Source organism: Melospiza melodia, chromosome 11 (assembly GCF_035770615.1).
Source record: "Melospiza melodia melodia isolate bMelMel2 chromosome 11, bMelMel2.pri, whole genome shotgun sequence".
Classification (NCBI taxonomy): Eukaryota; Metazoa; Chordata; class Aves; order Passeriformes; family Passerellidae; genus Melospiza; species Melospiza melodia.
Genome location: NC_086204.1, coordinates 10,535,427 through 10,557,370, shown reverse-complemented (window position 1 = coordinate 10,557,370; position 21,944 = coordinate 10,535,427). Strand labels below are relative to the sequence as shown.

The following is a 21,944-nucleotide window of genomic DNA, read 5'->3' as shown; positions in this document are numbered from 1 at the left end:
AGGCTCCTTTTCTAACAAATGACATTCTGTTGCTATTCTCTTACAAGTAACACAGCCTCTGGATTTCATTTATCACAAGTGTTGATTACGAGGAAGACATAGGTTACAAATTGTTCCTATGATTATCTGCATGTTGGGCACAGTATACCTTTACAATCAAATGACAGAGATTTCTTACAGCACATCCAGATCCAGTTCTCTGGAATTTATTCTGGGAATCTTCGGGCAGTTGAATGAAATAGCTGAAATATTTCTGACTATGTGGTTTTTGCTTATATTTGCTTGTAATTCCAACATAAAAGTATTGTAAGGTAGATTTACTAGACCAACATTTTAAACTAGGGTGGAAAACATCATAATGAATAATGATGACAATGGTAGGGGAAAAACAACTTTCCTATGGTCTTGAAGATTTAAAAGAATGCCTGTGTAGTTTGGGGCCAACCCTCTGTGGGATTACTCTATCTGCTCCCAGCTGGTAGCCTGCAGTTCATGACAGCCTTTTATCCGTTATCAAAGCAACAAGTGGAAAAGCAGATCCTCCTGCCTGCTAACACTCTGTTCTGTTCTCTCTGTAGAATTTCTGCTTCTAAATCTTTCCTTTTAACAAGTCCTCAGATTTCCTTCCTACGGCTGCAGGAGACACTAAATATCTCTCAAGTTTCTAGCTCACTTGTGCAACTTAAACTCTGCAGAACACTAAAGGAAGAAAGAATAATTGCACTGCACCAGCACGTTTTCTACAGGAACTGACTGAAATGCAGAATGAGCCTTATCTTGCTCACACTGGAGTGCTGAGAGTTTAGCAACTGAGTTCAGCGACAGCAAAAGAAGAACCTAATTACTCAAACAACATGGTACCAATACAATGCTTTTACAAATTATGTAAGTACAAGTTTTACTGTTGCAAAAACAAAGCAAACAAACTGCATTGACACTTACATCATATATCCTGCATTTACTTTGCTTTTTTTAGTAGCATAGGAAAAAATAAAACCAGGTAGAACTAGGAGATATTTAAGTATAATTAATGCAAATTATTTCAAGCAAATTCTATCTACTGAAACGGAACAGTTATTTTTTATTAAAACAAATATTAATGAATATATTTTGTATAGTAAAAGTATATATCCCAATTTTGCTACAATCGTGCTGTCATGGAGTAATAGGCCTTAGATACACAATCCTGTAACAGTAACAATCAGATAAAAATTAAGAGAATTTAACAAGTTTTTATATAGGCTATGTTAAACAAAAATATATGTTAAGATTTTGGGGATTTTTGTCAAGCACTTTAGTTTTTAAACAGATTTTCCACGATTTATGGCAGTCACACAATGACAGAAGATGCCATGGGAATGCCATTGTGGCAGTGAATCTGGGACTTGCTCTCTCTCTGGATGCAGGCCTTTGCCACCAGGCTTCTCTGTGCATACCAAGGTGCCCCTCTGAGCTGGCCACAAGAGATGGGGCAGGGCCAGGTCCTGCCAGCACCGTGCCCTGCCCACAGCACAGTCCTGTCACACTGAGCACAACCACCTCTGGGGCCTCTGGTGCTCTGCTGAGACATGGGCAGTAGCATTGCATTTTCATGAGATGCCCGAGGTAAACATTCCAGAAAGGACACAAAAATTTCAAGATATGAAGTTTGTATCTTAATTTTTTCCCATAAGCTGCAGCACATGCAAAAACCCTAGCAGAACTTTAATGCGGTAAACCAAGGGAGGTCATAAAAATGATGCAAGTTATTTCCCCATTTTCATTTTTCTGCAGGCATGTGCCAGGATGAAATGCAGGGTTAGCAGGAGGGACTTCTGCATGGGCTGCAGACACGGGAGTGCATTAGGGTCCCTGACGTCTTCTCCTGCCCCGTGTTTGTCCCCGCGAGGCTGCCCCTGCCCGGCCGTGTATGAATGAACAGAAGTGCCTTTCATCCCCCACTTGCCTGGCGCTTCAAAAGGAATTACAAAAATAGCAGCCACAAAAATCCAGCTGCCTGCCAAAAGGCCCGCACACGTCCCATTCTCACAGGCATGCAAAAGGTTGGAGAGCTCAGCAGAATTTTTATGTACGGGAGCAGGCCCAAGGAAAACTCACACGCCATAACCAATTGTGGACAGAGGATCATCTATCAGCAGACAAATGCAGGAACTCCAGAATGTCTCTCCTCAAATGAAATAATATATCTTTGAAAGCCAATGCCCGTTTTAGGCCTGAGGCCCATATATCAAGCCTGAGAGGCTTGTGGATACGCTCCAGGGCCATTAACCTTCCACCTGTTTCCCCTTGTCCTTCAGGATGAGACCCTGCCCTTGATTTTACTCCCTTCCCCTGTTCATCTTCCGACAGAGTGTAAATGTAAAGCAGAGGGCCTGCGAAATAATTCAAAGGCAATGGACCAGGGACATGGTTACAAATCTCTGCCACTGGCACTGTGACTTATGCAGGCAGTTTGTCACACATGAGCCAGGTGACCTCTGTGACATAACAGAGAAAAATATCGCCCGAGATCAAAAGATGAGATTCAGAGCACTCTAAGTAACTCTGGTGTACACAGCCACACTGTGCGGTGGCCAAGGGTTTCCTCTCCTCCCAGTGCTGCTCGCTCCCTCACTAGTGGGCGAGACACACTGCTGCTAATTTCAGTAATCTCTTTTTCTCTCATCTCTTTGGAAATCTTTCCTGTAACCTGAACATCAACATTTATCTCCTTCTGAAGCCCCTCTTTTTCAAAAAAGATAGTTAAATTGACAAGGAGGGACAGCAAAGTGTCATTCAGTGGATAAAAATTAATGAAAAAAATGTGTCATAATTGAAAAGAGTGGATTAGTCACCTTTGTAAATAGGTCTGTTTTAATCAAGTAATTTTTGAAATTTTAAGTAGTACTGAAACTTTGTATGAGCAATGATGTCCCTAGTATTGCAATAAAAAGTGTTCAAAGTTCAAACATTTATTGGGATTTGACTCTCATGACAGTAAAAATGAGAGGAGAGTTAGTATTTAAAATTATGTAATAGACCCAGATAGCACACTTCAGCACCTATTAATATTTTACAAAGAGATATACTACAGAATCAGAATAATAGTCACTTGAAATAAACCCAATCAGAGTAATTTTAAAAAAAAAATCTTGAATTCATTTTTCAAGCTGTGTTCTACATAGGAAGTCTCCCAGCTGTTTTGTACATTCAGGACTCTGCTGGGTGCAGACAAAAGAGTAAGGCCTAATGCAGTGTTTCTCTTTCACTCCCTGAAACCTAATGGTATGTCTGGTATGGACATTTAATTTTGTCTATTTCATAAATTAAAGAAAACCCACAACTGTCACAGTATCCCTGGCATGATGATGAAATGAGAAATACAACTGTAGCTAAATCAGCCTAAATCCCATTCTAATCCTAAATCACTTTGGCACTTGCCAGCATCTACTTGATGAAAAACTCAGTTTAACCCGTGAATGTATATAAAAATATACAGACACACAGAGAAATTCAGTACATTGATTACAAGTGTGCCAAGTGTTACCTTATCAACTATTTCATCCTGCTTCATCTCATGCCGACTTGGAAAATTTTGCAATGTTCACACTCTTTCTCAAAGTCACCTTGCGTTCCACTATTGAAATATATCTAAATTCACTACATCTAAAAACATAGAAAAGTTGGACAATGGACAGGTTTTGAGGCTAAATCGTGCAGCAGTTACAAAGAAACACACAGCTGAAAATCATTTCACGTTTCCCGTTGACTAAAACCTGATGTACAGCAGTAAACCACTCTGTGCAGAATGCTGCAACAGTAAACACAGTAAATGCAAAATTAGTATTACAAAAAGATTACTCTGAAGTGTTGCCACATGCATTTGTAAAAATAAGACAGCTGTTTGATTTTATAATGCTACAATCTTTTGCTCTGGTTCAGGCCATATGATTAAACACACATTTTCTTCTTTTTAATATCTCTAAAGAAAGTCTGTCAGAGACACAACAGTCAGCAATTACAGGTCAGTTTTGTCACCAGTTTCACTGAACTCCAAGTCAAATTCCAGATGTCTTCATTTTTGAAAATACCTAGTGTTACTTTTTGTGTAAAACAGAGGTGTTATAATCAAATTTTCTGGCAGTCAAATCTTTAGCTCTTTTACACTTCTACTGAATATATTAATTTTTATTTAATTTTGGTTTCACTTAGGCTTTCTGCATTTTTTAATATATTTGATGTATCCCTGAAAAAATTAATATTTCATTTCAAAAGCACCTAACCCAATCCATTTCCTTTTACAGTAAGTATGATCTAGTGCATCTGCTTTTGTAATATTCATGAAATCTGGAAATCAAGGCTAGGCATCATATACTACCATCATATGCTAATAGAGGGTTTTGCTCATTTGAGTGTTTGATCTGTTTTGAATGCCCAAATGGCCTATTAGAATTTCCAAGACATAAACTACTGTAAATGTTATTATATGTATAAAAATACTATTATATGGATATAGTAAATTTTAATTTTTATAGATACACACTCAGATTCACATGAAATAATTTGTCTCATTTACCTCCTGCCATGTGTTTTTTGTGTAAATAGCTGCTGAGCTATTTTATAAAACTGAAGGTTAAATTATGCTGATTCTGAAGAAGAGAATTTGAGTCTTGGTTATAATATAACAGAATATCTTGTCTTGAGGAAAAAAGCCTTAAAATAATTGGTTTACACAGTACATGCATGCTAGCAGCCCAGTTAATTGTGTTTTTGAGTGGCTATGCCTCTCTGATTCAGGCATTTGAAACAAAGTAAAGCAAGAAGTATTTAACATTAACAGTAATATAAATAATAATAATTTGGGGCATGAATCATTCCTTACATTCCTTTCCAGCTAGAGGCAATTTCTGTTGGGAAAAGTGCCATATAGTATCGACAGTGACAACAAATTGTATTGTGCGCTGAACATCTGTTTCCGACTCCCACACTGATATTGCAGGTTGGCTACTTCTGATTTAGTCTTCACAGGCTGCCCAACCACAGAGGAACTGGAAATTACTGGTACGTTCAACTTTTATTATTGGAACACAGGAAAACTTTATCATCATGCTGGGAAGGTCTGTGTCTTTTGAAATATTGGAAGGAGGATTATGTGAGCGCAGAAAGCCACATGCGACAGTTCTTAGGAAGAAGGGGAAAAGTGGCTCCTGTTCATTGTGTGTACCCATACACATGGGTATGAATGTCTGAGATTAAAATCTCAAAATGGATCAGTATTTCAGTTTTCAAGATGCGATGTTTGATGGCGAGGGTTTGGTGAGGGGTGTTTATTCTTAATAAAACCAGCAGCACTGCAAAAAAGGACTGGATTCTCCCAGTCTTGCTCAATAGGTACCAGTGTCCCTATACAGAATATCTCTGGAGTTCAAAGCAGTTCCTATAGGGCAGAGCAGACTGAGGTTTAGTTTGAATTGCAGGCTCTAGCCCCAGAGAACTGAGCTGTTCTAACTCGTATTTACGGCACCAATTTACTATGGTAGCAATTGAAACAGTAAGGCTGTGTTAACTAGCTGAAATTACACCTGTTAAAAAAATCAAAGCCAAAACTAAGCATTTTTTTTGAAACTAAGGGGAGCTTGTTAGAATGATCAATGTCATTTTTCTCATAGTTACACCACCATTGTTAGAAAAAGGTTAAATTCCACTTTGGCTGGGAAAAAGAAAAGAAGATACATTCTTGATAGGCACCATGGACCAGTTTGATAAAGCTCCAACTCCTGATCTGTAAACTTTTTTACAGAGAAAGGAGAGCAAGAAATTCCACTGAACTCCTGTTAACACTAATTAGAGTTGCCAGCATGCAGTGGAATCAAAGGCAAAACATGTGGAGCTCCCACTGAAGTCAAGAGGAGAAGGGTATGACTTAAAGGAGAGGCATGCAAATTAAAAATAAATGTGGTTCAACTTTACCAAATGAGCTACTCATGTAAATACACACTTTGAGGTCTAACCCTTCCTACTGGGAACACTCTCCCTGCAAGTTCATTCCTAGTCAGGAGACAGCATTGTCCTTGACCACACTTGCCAAATGAGAACCTATCTTGGAAATGATAGTTCCAAGCCATGGACAATGTAAAGGAATTGCCATGTGTTTATTTCTAGTTAAAGTTGTTACTATTGTTGCTGTTGTTAAAATTTTTATTGTTTATTCACTGTTCTATAAGCAAGAACCATTATTTTCCAAGTCCTGCCATCAGAAAGGCAGTGGTACTTACAGCAATTTTGGGTTTCTCAAAGACTTGAAATTCTAGGTAAAATCTTAGCATATCTAGCAATATGGCAAATATTCCAAATAGTGTTAGGACAACGCACATATTGGCCTCAGATGCAGAAAATTGCCTATTCTTGTTTTTCATGAGTATGATATGTACTAACCCAAACAATACTCAGTAGAATTTGTTTGTAAGCAGCTGGCTTTCTATGTCCTGCTCTTCTCTCCATGTGTAGATTAAAGGTACCTCAGTGACTGTGGAGTTGTCAAAAAACAAACTGAAACTATTTTATGCTATAGTGACCTGGTTGCGAGCTACACGCATCAATTTTGGCTTCCACTTGCTCACTGGATTATTTGCACCACCACCTAATTTAGTCTCACATCTCCTAGCAGCCAGTCTAATACATCCCTGCCATTCCCACAATTCTAAGGATTGTGGGACAGGGTTGTTATTGCCCTAAAAGCACTGCACAGACAAACAGGAGCAGAAACAGAAACTTTGGGCAATGATTTTATTCTTTCTACATGTTTTAGCTGTTACATGAAGTTAATACTTAGAATTAAATAACTTTGTAGTTTTATTGTGATTTTTACTGAGCTCTAGAAATATCAATATGATGACTGCTGGCCCTTATGATCCACATACCATGAAACTTTTTCTCAAATATTTCCACCTTTTCCAGAAATGGTGCACAAAGATTTTGAGGGCTTGTTGCTGAAACCACTGACTGATTGAGAAAAAAGTCAGTGGACGCCAAAGCCACAAATGATTGCAGCCTATGTAGTGGGCATGGCACTAGCACAATTCCCAAGAAAGGGAAAGGAAAAGAAGATAAAGTAGATAACAAATAAGGAATTTAGAAGTAATGTGGCAAATGAAACTTAAATACTTGGCATAAGCAGCTTTACAGAAGAAAACAGAAAACTGGCAAATGCTATGATGAAAATGGAAATACAGTATTCAAGATCTTAACTTGCACTTCTTACTTGGACAAAATTTTTATTGGTTACAGTAAAGCTTTTTCTGATATGCAGTCTTATATCTTCTGATATAAGACTGGGTGCATAAGCACAGCCTGACTTAGACTGAAAAATTCTATATACAAGGCTGATTTGTTCAGCTCTCTATTTAGGAGAGCGAGCAGTTATAGGTACATATTTATTTCCTTGCACAGTGAATTCTGGCCATAGCATGGAGATGAGGAAGGTTCCTATCTTGTTAGTCTTTTCTGCTCATACCTTGAAGAGGGATGAAGCAGATGTGACCAGACAGCCCTGTCTCTGCCTCCCCTAAAATGCTGGATCATCCCTCAGACTTATCAGTTGCACAAGAGATGCAGAAAGCTGATTCTTGAGTGGTGAGGGATTATGACTCAGCACCACCAGTGTGCTCATTACTCAGGACAAACTGGGAGACTGCAGTAAGCATTCCCCAATAAATACCAAAAGGTATCCAGATGAAACAAAGGGATGGTGTTGACTGTAACACCAGAATAAAGAAACAATTCTTCCTCACATTCAGTGTCACTTAGTCAGGGTGATGTTTCCTGTACTCAGCAAACATGCCAGTAAAAGAATTTCCTTGGCATCGAGACAACATGGAAATGTCCTTTTAAAATCTGTTAATGCCAATAGAACTCATGAGCTAGCTGGAACCATTTCCTATGCTATGGAAAGAACACTCAAATAAGGTTAACCAAGACATTTCACCCTCCCAGCCTCCCCCCTCCCCATCTATTTCTGGATGTCTTCTTTTGTTCACCCTTTGCTAATTATAGTGGCCTTGCTTAGGTGATATTTATAGTCTTAAAAGAGTTGCCTGACTTTTAGAACACTTTATTCATGTATATTTCCTGTGTTTATTGTTGCCTTAACTAATTTTTTAAAATTAATTTTACTTGATCCAAGATTTTATTTAGCAACAAAAATCAAAGTAACTTTTCTTTCAACAAATGCAAGAGCTGTATTTAGATGGAAAAAACATTTTTCTATTTCAGAATTTCCGAACACAGATTTTAGTTTCTTTCCCTCTCCAAGTGATAAGTATGACAGAAAACTCTGGAATCAGACAAAATGAAACTTCTTTTTTCACTGCAGTATGCTTACTTGGTATTTTATTTTACTAATTTGTCCTTTTTTGTCAGTAATGAGTAATTTTGCCAGTAATGGTTGCTTTAATGAGTGGGGTGTTTCTGAGACACAGTGTTAAATATTTTTTTTCCAGACTACCCTGATGTTTTCCTAACCACCTATAACTGAAATTCCACAGGTTGCAGAAGTGGAAAAAAGACGCTGAGAACATCTACAGAAAATTACATCTTCACTTTTCCACCTGCACCATATTTCATCACTTTCTTAGTTTTTCTTCATTCCTTCTTAAATCTGCCCTTTTGTTCCTTGTGCGGTTGCACTGAAAATGTGCCTGTAGTGATGCCAGTAGCAACAACTTTCAGTCCCTATTTCAAAATGGCAAATAAAGAACATTTTAGGGAAAAATCTGATGCATGCCTTTCAACTTCCTTGACAGTAGTTGGAAATGTTAGAGCAAGACTGGCTGGTGTTTCACCTTTCAGCAGCAAGGCTTTCCCCGTCCCTGGAAGCGGCCGCAGTCAGGCGCGCACAGCTCAGGTAAGGGAGAGCACCTGGCGGCTCCGGGCCGCCGCCGTGTGCGGTTCTCGCCTCACACAGGGGCCCCTGACTGGGCTGGCCAAGGGCACGGTGCCCGCCGCAGCCGCTCCAGGGGGGACGCAGGGAAGTGAGCGGCTCCTTCTCTGGGGCAGCCGCTGGAGTCCCTCAGTCTCTCGAGGCTGGAGCCCGGGGCTGGGTCCGGACCCCGCCACACGCCCTGCCCGGCCCTGCCCGCGCTGCAGCGGCGCAGACCTGCGGGCGGCACCTCGGGCTGCCAGCCCCGACCCCTTCACTCGGTCCTGAGGCAGCCTCAGAGGAGCAGAGCCGTGGCTCGAGTTAGCCGCTTTTTTCAGCTTTTCTCCCGTGTTATTTGCTGATGCCTGCGCTGGGCACAGCCCTTCCCTCACCTGCCAGCCCCAACACCCCCTCACGGCCCCACCTGGGCCCCACCCACGGCGGCATTCAAGCTCCAGCCAGGGCCCTGGGCTCCCTCACTGCCGGTATGTGTCCGTGTCTGGTCCCTTCCAGTCCTGCCATGTCCTTTTGGCTCCCAAGGCTCTCTGTGAGGGAGGGAGGGAGGGAGGGAGGTGGGGTGGGCTGGGATGGGATGGTCCTGTGGGAAGACGGCGGCTCTGCCCCTCAGTGAGGCTGAGGCCATGGTGCTGCTGTGCCCAGCGATTTCTGTGGCACATGGAGACAAAACGTTTCAAATCCATTTTGTAATGGGCTAAGATGGCGTGTTGTGATTTAGGTGGCATTAGCTCTGAATAAAACTGTGCTGGAATGGAAAATACTTTTAAGTCCTTTAGTACGTTCCTGTGTTAATACAGCTGTATAAGGTGTCCAACCTGCTCTGAGTGATCCTGTGATCTGCAGCACAGTTTGAAAGCTCTTGGCTTTAGGCCTTCTCTCCAATAATGAGTCTGATGGCTGAGTGCTGTGGAAAACATATTTGTGGTGCTACTAGAGGCAGCACCAACAACATTTATGGTGAGGAACTACACAGTTTCCCGCTCTCCTAGGTATGTTTTGTTCAGATGTTGTGCTTCTACAAGGCTTTCATATGGCTGTGTAGAAGAGCATCCATTGATATGATGCAGCTTCAGCAGGGCTTAGTAGAAAGTCTGTAAGTGACTTCAGTATGGCTGGGATGTCATCCTTACTGCAAGTGATCCTAAAGGCTACAGGTTGACAGAAGAACATACTTAAATCTGACCAGCTTTGATAAATTTATAGAGGCAAACTTCCACTGTAACTGGGAGCCATCTCATAGATTAGAAATATGATAGAGATATTGTATACAAGTGCTGGTTCTGAATGATACAGATACCATGCAAAAATTCTAGATCGGACTGGAACAAGTTCTCTTCCTGCTTTAAGATCTACAGCCTGGTTATATAAAATATCATAATTTGCAGATGAAAAAACAGCTCTTTTTGGGATTTGTTTTTTGGGCAAATCTTACAAAAACTGGAGATCTTTACAAGTGAAGCTCTGTCATTCTGACAATAAAAATGTGACCGTACTAGGTGAAATGAGGCAATGTATCTGATTTTTCCAAGAGATTGGAATTGTTTAATTTTCAACGTGTAAAGCTCTCCATCTTTTGGCAAAATTATCAGGCCTTCACAGCAGAAAGTAACAGCTAAAAATTGCCTGAAAATACAACAATCTGTCAACATGGCTGAGCATTCCCTGTTCAGTTTCTTAGTACAGGAGTTATTGTTGGAGTTAACTCTGACATCCCTTTGGACTACTCAGCATGCAAGATCTAAAGAGCACTGGTTTTTCATCTCGCCCTACAGCAATGTGATATACATTTGCTAACACACCCAAGTAATCTTTCTGTGTCACTGCTGGCAATTGTCAAACTTTAATTGGAAGCTTAAAATTTGAAGGAAAACAATTAAACTGTAATATTAAACTTCTGTTTTGTGTAACCAATACCTCAAACTCAGATTAACTCAGTGTCTGCTTCAGGATTTGTAGCAGGAGTGGCTGTAGCTATGTAATTCGTGGTGTCCATATGTTAGGCTGTTACATCTCTACTTAGGGGCTGGCAGCTTTTTGAATGGTTTCTTGCTCAAATTTTCTCTGTAAGTAACAAAATTTAGTTACTGCACCACGGCTGCTCACGGTAACTTTGCTGGTGACGTGCTGGGGGCAGGTGCACTCAGGTGCAGAAGTGGCAGTGCTTCCAAAAACACCTACATGGAACGTGTTTCTTACTCACAGCATGATGCCTAACTGGCTAATAGATAGAAAATTACTGAATCCAGAGAGACTAAACTCAGTCTCCTGCTATCAGAGGTGATGGCATCCGACATCAGAGTGAAACTAAAGTACCAGCTCTGACATGGAAGGGCATAAGAGAATGTCATCTTTTTCTATATGCCTAAAAAATGTGCCAGCACGGAACAACCTGTTTAGAAAGGCTACAAAATCACATGCCCTCATGCTGAAATACAATGTTTAATTTGCCTTTTTCCAGAGAAGAGCCAGCTCATCATGAAGTTTATGCTAACAGTGTGTTCCTCTATATTTTTTAGTGTTCAAGGAATATTTTTCTTAGATCCAGACACACTGTGAAGCCAGAGTACAAATCAGCAGTTACACAGGCCGACATATTAATGAGTCTGATTACTGGAATCAAGTGTATTCCTGCACCTCAGTTTCTAGCAGCTTCCGTAACTGAAAGAACACTGCAGCAATTTTATTTCATCAGCTATGTGAGTTGCATTTCCTGTCCTGATAAACACACACTACAAAGTCCAAAAGCACTTCAAGTTATCAAATTGCCCTTGATTACTTAAGTCTTAATAATGTATCAACCTTTCATCATCCTGAAAATTTTTAAGGTATTTCAGTGCTGATCTTTTTCTCAAAAAAACAAAACCCCAACAGAACCCAAAACTATTTTTTGCTATTCTGTGGTAATTCCATGTAATTGTTGGATTTCCATTGTATAATTCCTTACTTTCTATGCATTCCTTGGTACTCAACTACATATGGACTGAAATTTGAAATTAAAGCTGGTATATAAGAATTACATTATTACATCTATGTAAATTGATTTCACAGAAGAAACTAAGAGCCTCCAGGAGTTCTGTTAATCCTATTCACATTAAGTTTGCACTTACAGAAATAAATTGAAACTCTGATAATATAGTTTCACTTTTGGGGAATATGTAAGACAAAGCTAGGCCTTTGTTATTTTATGAGCTGCCAAAATATCTGTGGTGCCATGTACAGTGCAAGTTCTATACACAGGGTCCTTTGGAGATATGTGACAAACCACTGTTTGTTTGAAGGCTACAGCTAATGTAAGCATGAGCAAATTTATACTTACAGCAAGAAATCTGGCTTGGGACTGACACAGTCTGACATCAATGAATGGTCTAGATTTGCAAACTCAGTGAATAATTGTAGGATGAGCTTCTTTACCATGAAGTGCACTGGTTCTTCCTGCAATCATTCACTACAAGGTTTGCTCACATGGTACTTTGACCTATGACATCCTCACTAAAACAGCCAAATAAGGAAAGGTAGTTTTTTTGTGAGTCACCATTCTTATAGTGCCTTTTGTAGCTATTAACACTCAGTTGATTTTTTCTGATCTTCAGCCAGAAGAAAGTATCCTGACGACTGTTTTTCAATGCAGGTCCTGTTTTTCTCCTGCTCCAGGCAGAGACTGCTTTCTTTTATGGGTTCAGTAATAGTTAGCTCTGGAAGCAGTCTTGGAATTTTCCCTGATGTGGGCTGATGAGGAAAGACCAGTCCAGAGAAGCTGCCTGCATCATTCCTTGGGGCCAGGCAGCCTTTGGACTCTAGAAACTCTTGCAATATTTTCTTTTTAGCTTTGTACAAAGACCTTTCACCTGACTAAGACAGCTGGCGACAAATCTAGCATCCCCAGGGCATTCATGAGTTTTCTTAGCTGAGGATTAGATGGATATATCTTACTTTTATATTTACTGAGCTTTCAAAAACTCCAGAATAGCAAACAAAAGCCTTCTTAACTATTGCTATTACTATTAATTACTATTACTATTACTACCACTATTATTACTATAACTATTATCCCGAGTCTTTTGGGATGTAACCTCTGTATTATTTTGTCTGTGTATAAAGAACCAAACAGAAATATACCTCCTTATGGATAAAAAAAGTAATATGTAACATTAACCCCCAGAATTTATGTCTTAATTATTCCTTACAAAGTATTCTGACTTCACATGACATGTAAGGATGTTTGAGATTTTAGCAGGTGTTAAATTCAAATTTACTGGATTGCAATTGGCTGATTTGAATGATTATTAATCCTGACTAGTTGGCTTCTTCAATTTTTCCATTAGTTTCTGATATCCTACATGAAGATGAGAGGTTCTGCTCCTCAGCAAGTGTGAAAATTACCCCTAAATTGCATACTCAAATCCATACACAGGTGATATTCCAATGAAGTACATGCTGTGGGTAGTTCTACACAGTCCATATTTTTCCCTTTTACATCCTCAAATTGTAACATATTCCAAAAGAGGCAATGAAAATTTGTAGATCAACAAGTGAGAAGATTATGATGAGCTTAAACTGGTCAAAGCTTCAGAAAAAAAAGTTTTAAAATAGATTTTTTTTTTCATTTGAGATTTCTTTAAAAAAACCCAAATCTGCAGTAAAAGGGAAGAAAGAAGGGAACGTTGAAAGCTGCAGCTCAGTGGTGGGTTTTTGTTATTATCTCTAGGGTAATTGTGGCCTAAAGCACTGACGGACTGGGACAGCATTTTTATCATATCCTCCCCTTGAATTCTGCTAACCACAAATCTCTACATTTAGCAGAAAGGAAAATGATTGCTCCTTTATATTAATAGAAGAGATGAGGGTGTAAGACAAAATTTATAATGAAAAGATACAGTAAATAATTGTAGACATGCTCCTAGTAACTAACAGCCAGTTGTGCGAGGCATCACTCACCATGACAAAGCCAAGATGAATTGCACACAAGCCACATTTACAATTTTGTACTGTTTAATTATTTGAGTAATTTAAATTTTTAATCCCAGAAATCTGCTGATGCATCTGTCTTATCTGAAAGACATCTCAATATTCCATTGTATAGACAGGTAGGAATAAGAGTAAAATATAGTTCTGAGCAAATACCTACTTCTCAGCTGTAAATAGATAGGGAACAAAGTTAGCTGTTCTGAAAATATAATTGCATTTTTACCACAATTGTCTCCCCATCCTTCTGCATTTAAAATATGTCATAGTCTTAGGTGACTTTTTTTTTACCCACAGGTATTCATGTCCTGTGGAGAAATCTGAAATAGCTGCTTTTGCTACCTTGATCTGAAGAACCTGAAATTGTAGATGGATAGAAGATAACTGCATTCAAGAAAGGTTTGGAAATCTTTTGTTTAATATTGTTCTTGTCCTCTCAACTCAAAAGAGAGATTTTGTTACTCAGTGCTGTTAAAAAAGTAGGGTCCGATCTAAACATGCTTTTGAAACTGAAAAGCTTAAAGTTCTTAGCATTGTGTATAGTCTGGTCCCTAAATTTTGGATGTAAATGGATTTCTTAATGAATTGTTATTGTTCTGGAATGCTGTGCAATTTTGTTGATCTTGTCCAGCTGAAAAAAATAATCAGGATATGCCAGAAGGTATGAGACTGTCTGACTTCGAGGCTTCCAAATTACAAAGGGTACCAACGCTAAGGTGAAAGCAATGCCTTCTACAAATGTGTGAAAATCAGTTCATAAGCCAAAGGCTCTGTATAGCAAATTTTTATAATATGTGTATTTTCAGAACCTTGTGTTTACATGGTAATGTATAATACATCCAGAACCAGGAGAAGTTGGTCAGCATTTTCATAAACAAATTTCTGCATCTTTTGTGTCTATGCTCGTAAACACAGGTTGGTTGAAGAACATAATCCAGGCTGAAGTTGGAGGTGAAGGTCATATTTAAAACTGTTCCCAGTATAGCATGTTGAATGCTTGTAAAAAATTTGTCACTTTAATCATAAATGAAATTTTAGGGCAGATTGTAACTTAAAAGTTTGTACACTGAAAGGTATATAGAAGACAGTCACTTTTAACTCTAGGGTACCTTACTCTAGGCTAAAATACTCCCCAGTGTATGGACAGAAAGATCTGGTCTCAGATATTTGCCACATAGTCTACTGGAAATATAACATGTTCTTAATTTCAACTTTTAAATTATTTAAAATGAGTAGCATGGCTTATAGCTGACTACAAAATTGTATACAACTGAGATAGCAAACATGTGAGAGCCTTTTACTGTCTTTAATGCATTTTGGTTTTCCTCTCTAAGTAAACTTCCTCTCTTCTTTCTCTTTGAATAGACTGAGCTTTCAGTGATTCCTGCAATCATTGTCACAAAAAAATGGCAAGAGCTGGAGTTGCATATGCAGCATATACAGCTTGCTTTTCTTGTAATCTGGTTTTATGTCATGTGTCCATGTCCTTATGGTCATGACAGACATGCTAGTGTGGCAAGCTCTCTAAGTGCAGCCTTTCAATAGATCTCCCTTTTGTGCTCTTAACTCAAGTAGATTCAATTCACAGTGAAATCCTACAGTAATTGTTACATTTGGAAGCTGAGTTATTTTCTCTTAGTTTGAAAGTAGTCAGAAATCACAGGAAGTCACAAAACTTTACAGATATCAGTAGCAAATGTGGCAAAAATATCTCTCTGTAGCAGACAGACACAGTAACTAGTAATGTAACACGGAATCTCAGATGTGAGTTTAGTTCACCATCTTGAGGGTGTTTTTGAGACTGAAGATTATTCTTTCCAGAGCTGATTTTTGTATCAGAAACAGTGGTTAAAACTGTAGTTCATACCTATTGTCTGATCTCAAATTTCTGGCTTAAAATTTCTGACTTGAATTTTCAGACCACAAAGCTGCTTTAACAATAAACCTGAAAAATGTAAATGGGGGAATTTCTGTCCACCAGAAAGCTGTGCAGAAGGATTTCCTGGGTGCTCCAGCAAAAATAAGAGCATTGTAGCAGCCTAGACTAAAGGAATCCCCCATGTATCAGTGGTGATGAGAATCAAAAGGAGTCCTTGAGGTATCATTGCTTTCTGTTCCGTGTGTATCCTGCTTAGGTTTCAGCCTGCGCAGTTAATAAGATACGCGGGAATGCATCAAATAATATCCCATTGAGAAACTGAATAGTCCAAATATGGACTTATATAAAGTGAATGGAGGTGGACAGAAATGGCATTCCCCCATATGTTAAATAAGGTAATTAAATAATTACACAAATCAATGTGGAATGGTGGAACAGGTGTGCTTACACCCTGAGTTCAAGCCAGACAGTGAGTGATGCTGACAGGGAGGGAGTAGGATTATGTGAGGCCTTGTGGATGTTAACAATAGTTGTGATAAATATTGAAGTACAGAAAAGCTGAACTGAGTATTGAATCTCTTTGCTACAGCTAATTACAGGCTCAGGTGGAAGTCAGCAACAAGTTTCCCTTCTAATAGCCTGCCTACTTCAAGCCAAATAAATAAAGAATGAGATGCTTGGGGGGGAGAAAACAAAATTCATGCTTTCCTGCTTGAAGTACAAGATTGTAAGAAATAGTATTTTTTTCTTGACTGATAATATAATGTAAAATTATTACCTACCTTAAGTTCTCTAAAGAAGATGCTACTCCTCGCCCACTCAACAATGGAGAAGAGGGTTTGGTCAGCCATTTTGCACATAAGCCCGAATGTGTTGAGCTTCTCATGTTTGCTTCTGTTGGCTTGCTCTTGCTGCAGATATGCCATGATTTTAGCTTGGACTTGTGGCTCATCAGGCTCACATTTCAGGAGTTCCAATATCAGATGTGGGATACTGGCTGGTGAGCTTGTTTGATAACTATCCATGTATGAGTAGCCCATTATTGACTCTGGTGAGCTGGTGTAAGGGTCAGGGTACTCGGACTTGATAGCACGGCTTGGAAAGTGGCCATAGGTTTGGTAGCCTTGCAAACTGCCGTGGGGTGGCATTGTCATGCTGATGGGAGAGGTCACAAAGGGACTCCTGTCATAGTCTGTAGGAGGCAAGGCAGTATGGTTCAGAGGTAGGCCTTTAGAAGCTGAATGGATGTTCTGGATTGCAGAGGATATTGTCAGGTCAGTTGGCATTGCTTGGATCACCTGAGTCATGGCTTCCAGTTTCAGTCCATTGGCTCGGATAAGAGCTTTCTTCTGCTGCTTCAATGCCCTGTCTCTCTTGTACATTGGTCCAAACTTGTTTCGACCGCCACGCATTCGGTCAGCTCGCACAGCTGTCAGGGGAAAGGAGGAAGTAAATCATTACTAACACTTGGAATTGACATTTGTAATCAAACAGATATTAGGAAGGAGCAGAAATGTAAAAATTTAACTCTTTTTTTTTTCCAAATTCAGAGTTGCACTTTTGTTCCTAAGGAAAAGGATTTATTTCGACTTAACAAATGTCACTTTTTTCTAGTGATTTAAATGTCACATGCATATATTACTAACAAAGAAGGACTTCTCTGTACATTGATTAGGACACAGGGACAAACACAATGGATGGCTACAGGAATTTCACACCTGCTATGGGATCATGTGGAAATCTCAATGTACATTTGGGTTTATATCAAGCTACTATGTCATTAAGAAACAAGGGCTGAAGTCCAGAATTTGCCTGAGACGTATCCAGCAGACCACATTGTCTCATTATAATCATTCCATTACTGCCTTCCACCGCAGCAAAACATCTGAAATGTAAATTGTGAAATGTTCAGTAGTCACAAAGAGGAATACATTTCTCTTGGCAAAAGGGAAGCACTTCCTTTTGATGATTCTGTCCAGGTTGGTGTAAAACTTTGAGATTTCTAGTTAGCTGAGCTCTATGGAAATGTTTAGCTGCAGTTGGAATGTGCAGAGAGAAAGCTGTCAGCTTGCTGCCTTCTACGTGAAGATAGAAGTGAAACAGAAACTATTGACACTGTTCTGGCTTATAATATCTCTGGAATTAGAAATAATTAAAACAAATCCTACTTAACAGCTGCCTTGGGAGTCATACTGGTGGTCTCTGTCACCGCAGTCTCTGTCACCATGGGATATATGTGATGGACTAGTGAGGAGCTTTCACCAAGCCCACCTTGCCCAACGGCAATTAGATTGAAAGAGGAACCTTTGACAGTCTGGTGACATGTTGAGACTGCTGAGATTGCTGGAGGTTAAGTTCTTGAGCTTTTTATCTTAGGGATTAGTAGGACATTAAAAATTTATTATGAATGCTAGATACGCATAATACTGTACCTTATCACGTAAGGACTTTAACGCTTAATGATTTTTTTGGTCCATGGTAATTTATGAACTCGACTTTTAAGGCTTTATATATCACTATCAGGGAAATACACATATAAATGTCACAAGTATTTACAATTAAGAGAACACATGTTCTTCCAATTTTCTGAACAGCGGAAAAGAAGTTGTATGGATGTGTAGATAAGAAAGCTAAAGTACATTTTCTGCAGTACCTTTAAAACTACAGGTGTTTTGTTTGAATTTGTAGGAAAAATTAGCTGCCAATACTACTTCTGAATACTGACTGTTAACAAAATGCATTAAATGAATTTTATCACTAGTAAATGTAGTTAATTTTAAATCTGTATACACAGTATCCCCACGGGTACTCTGCAATTAAAAGCTGTGAGCCAAATAGGATTAGGAAGTGCTTTTGTATACATCCCTCTTAAATTTAAGGTGAACTTTGTGTAATGACAGAAGACAAAGTTTAGTCTTGTGTCATTGTCAGCAAGTGAGAGGAGCTGAAAGTAGGAGTAGGCAAATGTATTTTATCCTTCTTCTTAATGCCAACAATGACAAAAGGATTCCACATGTCCTGTAATTGTACTGTTTGAATTTGGAAGCACATGCAATGATTCAGGATGTTTAGTGCAGTGTGTCAGTGCTAGCTCAGTCTTGTGGGCAAATACAACACTATTGAATCAATCAAACTGCAGGAGGCTGATTTTTCTGTTTATCTTCAGTTGTATCAACAGCTTCCCTTTGCCAGAGCCTGGTGACTGCCTCTTGTCCTTTCAGGTTCCCTTCATGGCTTACAGTTTTCCTCCTTGGCCTGATTTTTTTCTGGCTAAGCGTCTAGGGTGAATGTCACTTCATACAGTTGTAACAGTAAGGAATTTAAGAAATTGTCCTTGGTCAAGGAAAAATGCCATCTACTGTGAAATCTGAATTTTAATATTTTATATATCAAAGTTAGAATGAACCATGCATGATTCACAACTTCATGTTGATGATATTTTTGCATTTGGTTATCTGAAAGGGTATTGTACACTTTTCATTGTTCTCTGTAGATGACAAAGTGAAATGAAGTCAAAAAGTATACTTCAGAATGCCTTATCCTCTTTCAATCACAACAGCCTCGCAGGTGCAGCATCACAAAAATATAGGACACAACTTTAGAGATTATTTGGCTCCTTAATCTCAAAGGCAAGTCAGTCTGAGAAAAACCCTTATTTTATCTGTTTCTTTGTGTTCTGCCTTTGGTGTTTTTACATATGAAGAACATATGTAAAAAAACCAAAACAACCCAACCCTAGATAAAATGCAAATAAAATCAGATCACTCTCCGTAGCAAATGAATAATTTTATTTCTAATCTGGACAGTTGTTTTATATTTAATCTAAATTATGTCTTTTTTAAAAGCTGCAAAATTATTCAATCTACATCCATGAATTCACGAACTTGAAAAGCCTGAAATATCAAAATATATACTTATATGAAAAAATGGATTATGGTTTTGACTGCTTCCTTAATGGTAGTAATCTCCCATTTACTTATTAGATTTTTTTATAAAGCAACAATTTCACTGACCATACAAAGTAACCTTTTGTTAACATTTCAAAGCCATAACTATATAACCTTTTAATATAAAATACAATGCATAAACATCTTATCCTATAATTTTATAGTATAGTTGAAGATATCAACAAGACTATAGCTCTTACCTTCCAATTTCATTCCAACACTTAGACATTTTTGAAATCGACAGTAAGGACATCGTTTTCGCTGTGTTTTGTCAATCTGGCAATTCTGATTTTCTATACATGTGTACCTTTTGTTATTCTGGACTGTTCGCTTAAAGAATCCCTGTATGATAGACACAAAAATTAGCCTCTTTTGCTTGAACGTGTGTTTCATTCAGCATTTCATGGAATTCATTGTAAGATAATTTTCAGAAGCCATTCAAGCACTTACAAAGTTACATAGTTTATTTTAAATTAGCCAGCTGAGCCCAGGAGATAGCCACCAGATTGCAAAGGAGGTTTTCTTGTGTTAGTGCTATGTTTTATAGACTTAATGTCAAAGCTTGGTGAGACCTTAAGGAGGCTATAGCCTTCCATGCCTCTAACACCAGTGGCAGAAATAGTGACACTGACTGCTGCCTTTCGCATTCTTAAATCATTGCAGAATTATTAAAGTCTTCATTTTCAAGTAGTTTTACATGAAATAAGTAGCTGCAAAGATAAGAGTAGTACAGAGTACCTCTGGCTATTTTACATCCCAGTGGGGCATGCTGGAGGGATAGTACGTGCTTGTCATTTGCTTCTCATTGATTGTTTTTTTAGTGAAAATATAGTGGGCTTAGTTAATTTTTCCATGCAACCGAGTGTTTTAAATTGCATTGTTCTGGCAAAGGAACTTCACTTACATTGCACTGCTAGAGTAACTGTAAATACCCTTTAAAAATTTTTACATGAAAAATCTGACATAAATTCACAATTATTTAAACCTTATAGCACAATAGACCAACACAGGTATATTCATCTTTCTATGTGTTAATTGGTTACTTGACTTTGTGTGTCAAAGTGACAGTTAGAGTTTGCATGAAAAAAGTGCATGGTCATTATAATCACAGAGATCGACATTGCAATAGTGAAGAATGAAAAAAAAAATCTTAAGAAAGCTCCATTAGATTTTGCAAAGCTGATCTGCATGAAGGATAATCTTCCTACTTTATCTTTCAGAAAAAGAAATATAAATCAACTAAAACCAGTATTTAGCAGAGTTAGCAATGAAAGTTGTTTTAGAACTACATCACGACAGCAAAATACTAAAAAACAGTGACAAAAGTACAATGCAAAACAGTCCCAGTTATTTGCATTTGTGCAGAGGTCTCTCTCAAAGAGACTTCTGCATCCTAAAGCTTTTTGGTGGTTAATTATTTAACGTGAATGTATTAAGAAACATATTAAAAAAACCCCAAAATATTATACATCTGGTTTATTTATTATCCTTTTTTTTTCTGCTTGTTCTTTGAAACAGTTTTGCTATACTTGTGTTTTTATGGACTGATTAGTACAGAACCTTGCAGCTTTCACAGGTGAGAAGTCCATAATGGTACCCAGAGACTTTGTCTCCACAGACTGGACACAGCTCTTCAAGGTCTTCATCATAAGAGTAATTCACCATTTTAAACTGAGACACTGGGGGAAAGGAGAAATAGCATATTCAATTAGAATTTACATTACTAACTCAAATATTCTGCAACTTTCTTATCTAGAGACAAAGCTTACTTAAACAAGCACACCACTGAAAAGAGGGAGAAAAAAGTTTTATTTAAAAAATACAAATTGCATGGAGACATTCAACTTCCCATCATCAGCAAATCTGCATGGTACTTATCAAGTGTAGTAAAATGCATCAGCTTCTAAGTTTTATGTTCTAAGTATTTATACTTATAGAGTGCCTTTAGTGCCTAGTCCTTATTTTATGGAATCACAAACTGAAAGAATTCATTTAAATCCGAAAATGATCAGGTGTAAGCTTTAAAAAAGCAGAACGAAAAGATTGTCACTTGTATATTGAAAGTAATTATTTTCCGTTAAAGTTTTCTTTCAACATCAGCCCGCAAATTTTTAGCTAGACTAAAGCTGTATCTCACGGCCCCAGCACTTTTGCCCCGTGTGAAATCCCGGTTAGTTACTCGCGAAACCAGGTTAAAACCACCTCCTCCGCGCCTCCCAAGCCCGTAGTCTCGGGATGACCG

The 21,944-nt window shown here is 38.5% G+C and overlaps 1 protein-coding gene across 2 annotated transcripts in view; it reads right to left on the bottom strand.

Annotated features, from left to right (window-relative positions):
* The window catches only part of NR5A2 (nuclear receptor subfamily 5 group A member 2), an 87,220-nt gene that overhangs the window by 53,285 nt on the left and 11,991 nt on the right, over positions 1 to 21,944 (bottom strand). For both annotated transcript variants that reach the window (XM_063165545.1, XM_063165546.1), the window contains 3 exons: positions 21,263 to 21,381; positions 19,903 to 20,044; positions 16,538 to 17,184 (listed from right to left, as the gene is read on the bottom strand). In XM_063165545.1, coding sequence (XP_063021615.1) covers positions 16,538 to 17,184; positions 19,903 to 20,044; positions 21,263 to 21,381 — 908 coding nt within the window. The remainder of the gene's footprint in view (positions 1 to 16,537; positions 17,185 to 19,902; positions 20,045 to 21,262; positions 21,382 to 21,944) is intronic.